At 46.5% G+C, this 10,960-nt stretch overlaps 1 protein-coding gene across 1 annotated transcript; it reads left to right on the top strand.

Annotated features, from left to right (window-relative positions):
* Positions 1–461: 461 nt before the first annotated feature.
* On the top strand, positions 462–2,915 carry CHAC1 (ChaC glutathione specific gamma-glutamylcyclotransferase 1). The gene is made up of 3 exons (XM_017813252.1): positions 462–740; positions 833–868; positions 1,125–2,915. The coding sequence occupies exons 1-3, from the start codon at positions 486–488 to the stop codon at positions 1,554–1,556; spliced, it is 723 nt and encodes a 240-aa protein (XP_017668741.1). The 5' UTR covers positions 462–485; the 3' UTR covers positions 1,557–2,915.
* The last annotated feature ends 8,045 nt before the right edge of the window (positions 2,916–10,960 follow it).

The raw sequence follows: 10,960 nt of genomic DNA, 5'->3' as shown, positions 1-10,960 counted from the left end.
TATTAACTGCTCGCTTTTCCAACGCAGCACCTCACGTTCTGGGATGAAGGCAAGGCCGGGAGCGTGGGGCAGGCTCCTGATGAGGGCTTGCCCGCTCATTCCACCCCAGTTTCTCCCTTTTGGGCACGCTCGGTTCGTTCCACTGGCCTCTGGGGTCTGGCAGCGGGTCAGACCTCGCATCAGCAGGCGGGAATCTCGCAGGCGAGGCAGTGTTCCGCAGGCAGCTTTCCCGGATCGCCGTCCGTACAGACCGACCCCCCGTCTCCGAGCGGCCCCGCCCGAGCCCCGCCTGATGCAACCCGTGCCCCGCTTTACCCCACGCGCGGCGCCGCGAAACCTCCCGCCCTCGTTGCATCACCCGGGGCGGGGCGAGGCGGGGCGGGCGGCCCGGGCCGCCTTTAAAGCGCCGCGGCGGCGTGTGCGGCCCCACAAACGCCGCGGCCCCACAAACGCCGCGGCCCCACGAACGCCCCGCCCGCCCGGACATGAAGCGCGACCCGCAGCGTCCCGAGGAGTGCCCGGAGCCGCCGCCGCGGCCGCTCCTGTCCTCCTGCTCCTCCTCCTCGCCCTCGGGGCAGGCGGAGGGAGCGGGGCTGACGGCGCCCGTGTGGATCTTCGGGTACGGCTCGCTGGTGTGGAGGCCGGGCTTCGAGTTCACGTCGCGCAAGGTGGGCTTCATCCGCGGGTACAGCCGCCGCTTCTGGCAGGGTGACACCTTCCACCGCGGCAGCGAGAAGATGGTAAGGGCACAGGGCGGCCGCATAGGGGGGCTGCGGGGTGCCGGTGTCGCGGGCTCGGCTTCTAATGGCGTTGTCCTTGTCTGTCCCCACAGCCCGGCCGGGTGGTGACGCTGCTGGAGGACTGCGGGGTGAGTACCGGGGCGGTGGTGGCTGGCCTGGGCCGGGGAGGTGCCCACATCAGCAGTGGGAAAGTGGTGTCTGCAGTCGAGTGCCCTTGAGGCCCCCGGGGATCGTGGGGGGGGTTGTGGAGCGTGTTGTCCTTCTCTGCCCTGCTATCAGTTGTGCAGAGACCCTTAAGGTAAGGGGGAGCCTTGATTTGAAGCATTAGTGGACAGGCCGCTGGAGTTACAGCATCCCATAACCACCTTGCTCTTTCATTTTTAGGCATGCACATGGGGTGTAGCCTATGAAGTCCGTGGGGAACAAGTTGCTGCATCACTTCAGTATCTCAACGTGCGAGAGGCTGTCCTGGGAGGCTATGACACTAAGTTTGTGGAGTTCTACCCTCAGGAGAAAGATGCAGAGGAACCCATTCTGGCTCTTGTTTACATTGCAACACCCCAGAATCCTTCTTACCTTGGCCCAGCATCTGAAGAGGAGATTGCAGCTCAAATCATTGTCTCAAGTGGTTGTGCTGGTCATAACATTGAGTACTTGCTGAGACTGGCAGACTTTATGCGTTACTTTTGTCCTCAAGCAGAGGATAAACATCTCTTCTCCATTGAGGAGGCTCTTACTTCCATCCTTCCATGTCTATACTACACAGAGGAGTCTCTAGAAGAAACTGCCAGTGTCCCCCAGAAGTCTAAGGGTTGAAATAGGAATTTTTTTTTCAGGTTTCCAGTAGAAGGGACATGAGGGAGAAAGCAGTGGGGACAGTCTTGACTCTGTTAAATATACTGGACTGAGTGAGTAAAGGGAGAATTAGCAAGTAGTAGGGGAGGGAGGAAGTGAAGAGTAAAACACTTACTATAAGACTTGCAATTATTACCTGTTATACTCCTTATCTGCAGTATCACGCTAGCCATCACTGCTTTCCAGGTGGAGAGAAGTGATCTTCACTGGAACTTTGCTCTGTAAGACTTGCTTTCAGGAGTCAAGGCTGAAGCACTCACTTTCTTTAGAGAAGAAAGAGGCTCATCTGTTCTGTGCACTTTTTCATTTTTCTTGGAAGACTAGTTGAGCAGGACTTGACTGGGTTTAAGCAGTATATATGTAATTCTACCTCAGATTGGCAGAAAGCTGCTTGTGTGATGGTGGAGACTTCGGGAGGTTCTGCCAAGTACAACTTTTTTTTCCCTGCCATGTCCCACCTCCAGTACAATGACCTGACACTAAATTTTAGGACTTCTGTGCAATATTAAGTGAACAGGGCTCTTCAGGCTCTTGTGCATCCTACTTACTTATGTTGTGAAGGATCACAGTAATGCACTTGTTTTCTAAAATGTCAAACTGTATTTATTATGTGTTATATTTTTTCTTCGGAGGGGTATCTAAACTGTTCACATGCCACAGTGGTATGCAGCCCATGTTCAGCCTTGCATTTGTGCCTTCTAGTTTTAAATCCATTTTCTGAGGAGCTAAGCCTGCTTTAATGGCAAGCTTTTTTCCAAGCTTCACTGACCTTGTGCTGCTACAGACTTAACTGACTCTGTAAGAAATGGTCCTGCCTGTGTCAGAAGCCTGTGCTGCCTGCAGAAAGGCTGTCAGGATGCAGGAGTGTTTTAACTAGCCCTGTAGTGGATAAACCTCTGGTGCTTCAGGATAATGTGGGTTTCTATAGAAGCACTGGAGGGTTCTAGTTCCATACCCGGGTGTCTGGCACACTTTCGTTTAACTGCAAAGGACTGTGACTGAGCATACTTGAAAGCCTGTGAGCTACTGAAAAGCCTGCCTTGATCATGTTAAGCAGAGGCACTGCTACAAGTTCAGACTTTTCAGCTTCATGTATTAACAGCATGAAAACCCATAGTATTTTGTGAGAAAAACTGCAACTGCAGCAGAATAGCTTTTGAGAGCTGACTCCTGGGACAGTTGACTCCTCCCAAATACCATGTGTTTTTTTAATTATAAAAAAGGCTAGAGACTGTTTGTATTACTGTGGCTTGTATGTATATGAAGTGGTAGGGTGCTGTGCCCAGTAATAAAACAAACTGACAAAGTCAGTCTCATGTACTTTGGTGTTGGTCTTTTTCATAGTGACTTATAGTTCACCCTGTCTTTTTTTTTTTTTAATGGTGATTTTTTTTAAAAACAAAGCCATAACTGCTAATGCTGCTGTAGTTCCTATGGGGTTTTTTTGTGGTTTTTGTTTGTTTGGCTTTGGTTGTTTTAATCATCTTTCTGCTAAGCAGCATGCCTCTGCTAGATCTACTGGAAGATTGACTCTGTCCCTTTGAGAAAAGGGGATTCAGTAACTTCCTCTTCTCAGCTTCCAGCTCTTGTTGATTCTGGAGTGCTGGTGCTGACAACAGATACAAGCCAGCCCTCCTGACTCTGCAGGGCAGGCACAGAAATGTGCTTCTTCCTTTACAGGTCAAAGGATTTTCGTTTGGAGCGTAACTGGGTGTTGCTGTTTCCAAGAAGTAATAGTGGAAGGACAAGAAACTGCTGCAGCAGCCAGATCTGCTGGCTGCAGTAAGGGAGACAGTTATTTTTTTCTGCCTTGTGCACCATGTGCTGTGTACAGGGGTACATTCCCACTCCTCCAATTACGAGCTGCCTCAGCACCAGCAGATCATTGTACCTACCACTATTACCTGCCTCAGGACTGGAGTGATGGAATGAAAACAAATTGAAACAACAGAATTTACCACTAATTAAAGGCAGTTGTGTGTTTCAGGGATAACAGACTAGAGAAGACTACACTTTCACTGTTCTGTGGAGGATCTCGCTTCAGCTGAGCAGCTGCACATAGCAGGGGGGCTGGGGTATCCCCCAGTTGGAAAATCAAAGGGTTAAAGATTCAGCTTAGCTGCAGGGAAACACTCCCTTACTAGTACAAGACTGGGGTCAGATTCCAAAATAGCTTCAGATAAAACAAAAACATTTTCACACCTTTCAGATTTTCAAAGACACCATTGACAGGAATGAATCTGCATTACCAGTGTGCAGGGAGAGGTCCTTGCTTTGTTTGTCCTGCCTAGCCTGGGTTGGCCCTGTGATTTTTCACTTCTCTGGCAAAAGACAGGCAATGAATGCTGGTGAACAACCCAGCAGTGCTAGGAATGTTCCTTTGGCTGCTGTTTCTTCTTCCCTGAAAAACTTAAACGTTTTAAGCACAGTTACACCACTGAAATACCATTCTGTTCCCAAGGAATTCTTTGCAGGGGACTTCCAAAGAAAGAACCCCATATTCTTAACTGGACGTGGTGAGCATGGCAGGTTGCTGCTGTCAATTTGTCACTGCATCTTCAAGTCAGTAAGACAATGAGGTATCATGTAACTTTTTTCTCCTGAGGTTTTTATTGTGTACTGCAAATCTGGGAACTGGTCACCTTTTGGTCAGTTGATGAGTGAAAAGGTTACCATCCCAGATTTGAACCTTGGCCATATGACTGAGGAGAGACAGCACTCTGCAACATTTTCTACATGCTCAGATTACCTTTGTAATGCTACTAAAGACAGGGGACCACAGCTGCTTGCCTCTGACAAACCAAATGTGAGGAAGATAATTGTTGCTTGAAGGCAGTCTCACAACTGCAGCACTTGGGAGTGCCACGTCAGTGGTAACATACAAAGACAGTGTCCTACCCCAGATAGGTTTCACTATAGGTTTTCTCTCCCCATGCCTCTCCCCATTTCCTCTCCCATGCAAAACAGCTGGCTGTGGGTCCACCTTCAGCTTCTGGCAGCTCTGCCACTGGCCAGACAGCTGGCCTGGGAAAGAGCACTTGTCCTTGTCAGAGGGTAGGACAACTGCCTTCATTTGTAAAGTGCTGCCAGACACTTCTGGAGATGTTTCCCTATCTAGCAGCTTCCTCTTGCATGTGCAGTTTTCTCTGACTTCCTTATGAAAAGCTTGTGCCTCTCAGGGCATCTCCCCACTAGAAACCAATTGCAATAGAAATGTTTACAAGCACTATCAATCACATACTTCCAAAGTTTCTATACCAGCACAGTTCACATGATTTCAACTCCTTCTTCAGCCTTTTCCATTTTCCTGCCCAGCAGTTCCCACACAGCCTTGGAACATGGCCCTAAGTCACCACTTCCTTGACTATATTAAGAGAGGACCTACCCAGCTGCTTCGCAGTGGCATAAACGAGGTAAATAAAGTAGATGACAACAGTTAATCCAGCCTCATTCTTCATATGTATAAAGTGCTCCTGAGGACACACAGTCCTTTTTTAGGGCAGGAGAAAGAATAACAAAACTCAGCAGTGTTAAAAGGATTCAGAGAAGACAAAACACTGGTTCTTAGGTGCCGCAGTATCATCTCAGTTTCAAGGTACAGTGTTGAGAACAGAAGAGACCATAGGTAAGTCTCTACCAAAGTGATTCCAGCTTTAGTAAAAATGTAGTTTAAATATAGCATCATCAAAATGTGACCTTACCTGTGCTCTGTGTACTTCTCTAGATGAGATGCCTGGTCAGAAAATTAGTGAGACTAAACTCATATTTGTGGTTGACGGCAATAAAGGCATGCAGCTTAGGGAGGGAGATGGTAGGAGAGGAGTAGGGAACAGACCAGCATTCCTCAAATGGTGCCAAAGCAGCCAATGGCTTGTTTGAGAATCCCAGAAGTGGAGCTAGCACAGACTTTGAGGGCTACAGAGGAGCCCATGTGGGATGTCAGTCCCAGGAGGAGCTGAAGGGAAGAGGTGCAGCTCTGCAGGCATACCGATAGGCTTGAGAGGGCCCCTGGGGCTCTGTGGTGTGTGGTGGGGAGAGGCTTGCAGGCAGCCTGCAAGTCACAGGGATGGCACATGCTGGCTTTAACAGCTGCTGCAGGAGCTGCAGCTGGTTGTATGTAGCACATGTGTTATTCCACATGTGTCTGCTTGCTGCCCAAGAGACAGGCTGAAATGTGGATTTAATTACCTACAGATGTTTCACAGGCTGAGGAATAGCAAAAGATAAAATCCCAAAGAATGCTCCAGGTCAGCCTCTACAGCTATACACAGGCTGACCGGCTGGTGACAGTGAGAGCAGCTGGTGCTCTTCAGCTACGGAGAGGCTGCGCTCTGGCCAGCACTCCCCTCTGCAGCAGAAGCACTTCAAGCACACTGAATACAGACTGAATGTGTCCAGAAGCCATGTCTGGCTTGGTAACAGCATGTTCTTCTGCTCCTGTTACCAGGGAAGATTGGAGGGAAAAGAAAGCAGGGGAAAGAAAGAGGGTCTACTGGGTGTACAGCTGCACCAGGACAAGTGAGACTGACCTTGCATAAAATATCCAGCACAGAACACACAGACGTGGTCACCTGTGCACTTTGATGCTTCTTACAACACATTATAGATAGTTCAGTGCCAGAATGATGGCACTGCTGACATGTTCCAAAAACTGGTAGTCAATTGAGGCCTGGAAGACCTTTGTGAAAGTTTAAATGGGGTTATATCACATTCGGCACAATAATTTCATCCCAAAGGCAGAGGAGAAAACAAATGAGCAGAATTTGGATGGGAGATTTTCCCTGAGTCAGACTTCTCACTTTGGTGCTGCCAGTTTTCTTGACACAGCACATACTTCAGTAGCACCAAATCCAAAGGTTTTTTTTTTAGAAATCAAGGACAGATGCAATCTAAAAATGTGCGGTCCCAAAGCATGGTTGAGCAGCAATGTGTCATCAGCACTCAGCCTAGCTAAGCACAACAGAGATCCCCATGCATGGGAGGAACAGGAAGGGATTGAAATAAAATATATTTACAGTCAGGCTGTGGAAAAACTACACTTGCAGCAAAACCAGCAGCTGCTCAAAGGACTTAGGAATTTCCTACTAACTAGTTGCATTGGCTTAAGTGAAAACTTCCCTAATTTATATGCTGTATTAAAGTTATGAGAGAGAAGTCCCTTATGGCTTTGAAGGAGCCTCAGGCTCATGAGGGGAGGGAGGGTGGAAGGAAGTAGGCATTCTGGGCAGCACTGGGGAAGCTCTACATGCTTTGTTTACAAACCCTGTACACTTTTTGTTTGGCTTTTGGATGTGTTTTATCCTTTCTCAACTCCCTTTTCATCTCATGGTAGTGCCAGCCACACTGATGAGTGTTTATGCTTGCAAATTCCTGAAGCACAGCCAGTACCTTGAACTCCAGAGAATGAGACTGAAATAACGTAAAAGGTCAGGGAAGTTCAAAGACAGAGGTACTGTTTTCCTAGCTGGGGACACCACACTGTTCCCAGACATGCGGGGCTGCTCTGGGGACACAAGAACAAAGACTTCTCTCTTATGTCCTCCTGTTTACGCTGCTTTTTGCCTCACTCACCTCACTGTTTTAACAGGACTCATTTCCATGAAGCTTCAATTAAAACCACCAGGGATCAATTTGGCCTGAGCCTGACAACTGAAGAGACACTTGTTAGCTACTGGCACTTAAAACTCCTGTCACCAAAGGAAAGGGGAAGTTTTTATCCCTCTACTCAAGTCCTGCTGGCTCACACAGTAGGCACAAAGCCCCAGAGTGCTGCATTGTCCACAAGCAGGTATCAGCTATTGAGACACCTGGAAATCTGTGTTTCACCCACAGGAAGACAAGTCACAGGATGGCTTTTGGAGAGAAGAGGTTTCATTCACCATTGTTGGTTAGCAAGTCTGGCCTTCAGAAACATGATGAACATGCACCTGACCTGGCTGGGCACATGGTGGGCACATGCAGCTCACCTGTGCTGTGCAAGCAGAGAGCATGAAACACCCTCCAGCACACTGGGCACACCGCCCACGCTCTGCACCAAGCGGTGCAGTGCACTTCCAGCTGCAGATTTCTGCAGGTCAAGGGGTTCACTAGCACATGCACCACGACACGGTGTGCTCATTTGGACAGCACTGCAGCTGCCCCACATGCCCTCATTCACAGGTGAAGGGAGGCTAGGGAATGGTCCAGCATAGTGTGAGCACTGGATTTCACTACTGTATGGCCTCAGCTCTCTGCTTTGCCTTGAACTGGGGCTATGGACCAAGAGACACCAACAGCACAGACAGTATGGAAGTAATTTCACAGCCACGCATCCAGCCCACTCACAGCAATTACAACCTCATCTACAAATGAACTGCCTGGGGAGCAACCACAGCCAGCTTGCTGATATTAAACTCTGTCTACACAAAGCATATGTGACATTTGAAAACATTTAGAAAACAAACTAAAAAAAGCAGCCTTTTATCCTCTCCTTGTCTAGATGGCACACCAGCCTTTCCAAACTCTGAGTCCACACTGACAAAGCACCATGGGATGGAGGAAGAAGGCGATGCCCTGGCTGCGGGGGATGTAGAGGAGAGGCAGGGGCTGCCCTCCTCTGCTCACGTCTTGAGCGGCACCTTAAGCCAGGGCAGCACTGGCCCACGTGCTTCCATGTGTCACAACAACTGCCAGTGCTGCAAGTGAACTCCTGGGACTGCGACCAACACGTTGTTGATGGGCTGGAGGTGTGCAGAAGTGGGAGATCCTGTTACAGACAGCTGGGGTCAGCAGCTGTGTCCTCAGGGTGCTTCTATTGATATCATGGGCTGAAATTCTTCCATTTATTCTTGTTTTACAATGAACTATACCCATTTCTTTAAGTAAAATTGAGCCAGAAGTATATTTCAACCAGCTAGAAGGTTCTCAGAGTATAAATCCATTTTAGATTATACATACATTCATTTTTTTGGTCTGCTTTATAAGAGTGTGTTTTTCTTCAAGTTGTTCCTCTCCACAAACACAAAATCCCATTTTTAGAGAGGGAAAAGAGCAGGAATGCCCAGCTTCCAACAGCTATGGTAGATGCTGCTTTTCATCTTCCCTTGGACAGCAACTGTTAGGAGACTCAATTACCTCTGGACATGTTAGGCAGGAGCCAGATGAAACAGTCTCTTGTTGCTGCACAGCACAGTCAATTCTGGCAGCATTTATGTCTCTAAACTACATATATATTGAATCTATTCCTGGGAATACATCCTACAGTTTGAGGGCAGATGAGTTCGGGACTGAAGATAAAAAGTAACTGTGGGACTAGCCTCATTCAGAATAAATATCCACTACTTTTTTTTCCCAGAGGATTGCTGCTTCATTTCATTTGATGGGAGGATGGTAAAAATTAGCAGCAGTTCAATTCCTTTTCCTCTTGTATTGTCCTATATTTGTTTATGCACACCTTGCTCCAAATGCAGGGGGACTGTTCTCCATTTTGACTTTTCTCTGCAAATCACTATAGCAGCATTTGCAAATCACTGTAGCACCTTTGCAAGCTTCAATTCCTCTTCACAAAACCTTCGTGAAGAGGAATAATTTCTATTGTATAGATGGGAACTGAGAAATCAAGAACATGATTTCAAAAGCGTACCATGACTTTGCACATTGTGAAATATTGAGGGATGATGTTTTTCAGAGTACTCAGAACTGTACGTTGGGTATTCAGAGATATCATGTTGGAAAAAAAGATAATGTGTGCTCATGTAATCAGCACTAGATCCTGATGCAAACATGCAAGAGTTATCTCGAATTTTCACGGATACTCTTATGTTTGCCATTGTTCAGTGAGGAGCTGTGTGGTTGCAAGTTCAGTAATTTGCTCTCAGTATTCTTAAACCTTCACGTACCTAAGCTTGCATAATATTTATTTGTCAACTAAAAGTTAAGCTCAGCAGAGAAACATTTTTATATAGCTTGGGGTGTTTTAGCTTTATAGGCATCACTCTAATTTCTTGCAATCCCTCAAGCTCTTTTAGCTGCTAACAGTTCCAAATTTCTCACTTGTGTTAATTCCTGTAAGATCTCAAACATGAGATCTGTTTTAAATTAAAAATTTAAACAACATTACTTTTCTCATTTGCTATCAATTATATCACTGCAAGGCAGAGCTGGGCTTCTCTAATCTGTCTGTGAATGCTCTATCAAACCAGTTTCCAGTGTTAATATTTAGTTACTTGATTCCAGACAGACACAATGATATATAATTAAGGACAGCAAACCACATCGTAACTGAATTACATTAATGATACAATATATACCTCTGATTGCATATGCTAGCAGCAAGTTATCAAAGCCATGGCAGGGAAGCAAGCCTCTTTCCACAAAGCTCATGATGGCGTGTTTCAAAATCATATAAAGCACTTGAGCTTACAGCAGCCTGTAAAAGAAATCGTCATGACTTCCAGTCTCAAATCAGCACCGTGTTTCAAAACCTCTTGTTCAGATTCAACATCACAATCTCAGTAAGTTTTCAGCTAGTCAACAAGAATTGATCTGAGTGTCAAATTACTAAAAAAGTAGAATATTTTTTTTGTGCTAACGAGATTGAATACATATCTCAGTAAAATTATGACTGCAAGCTAGACACAGGAACTTCTTCCAAACTCTAAACATACAGAGAATGATGGTAGACTGCAGTCACCTGGAAAAATAGACATCATGAAGCTGAATTACTGTGTCAGGAGCCCTTGAAATCCAGAGACTGAAATATACCATTATGCACCTTTAGAGCTATTTAAAGATCCATTTCAAAAAAAAACGTGTTCCTGCCTATGGCACGGGGTTTGGAACTAGATGATCTTTTAAGGGCCCTTCCACTGAAACTGTTCCATGATTCTACTAAATGATTCTACGAATGAGATTAAATCAAAGAAAAATCTGGATTAAATGGCAAAAAAAGGGTTTGCAGGAATGCAGTTGTTCACAAAAGTGTTCATGTGAACTCTATGGAAGGAGTAGGAGCAGCAAGAAGAAATGAGACTCAGAAAGGCCCTTCCATCAGCACTCACTAGATGCATGGAGTGACACAAAAAAATGGGGGTTTTGGATGTTAGTTTTCAGGATTCTTTGGAAGTTCTGAACATCTCTTCTGTTTCCTCTGCTTGCAAAGGAAAACTCGAGAGCTTTATCACAGACAACGAAGCGTTACTCAAGGGTGTGTCAGGCCACGTGCCTTTGCATTACTGGGCAGCAGCACGCTACGCTGATCAGCACGTAGCTAATTGCAGTCACACACCAAAAGCTTCATGTAGTTTTAAAAAAACCCAAAGCAGCGTTCAGCCAACTATGTGTGAGATTTGCTGACTCTTCCATTAAAAAAACCCCAGCAACCTTCC

This window comes from Lepidothrix coronata, unplaced genomic scaffold, assembly GCF_001604755.1.
Source record: "Lepidothrix coronata isolate B3197 unplaced genomic scaffold, Lepidothrix_coronata-1.0 Scaffold1, whole genome shotgun sequence".
NCBI lineage: Eukaryota > Metazoa > Chordata > Aves > Passeriformes > Pipridae > Lepidothrix > Lepidothrix coronata.
Note: the sequence above shows the minus strand (reverse complement) of the source record. Positions and strands in the feature narration are given on the sequence as shown.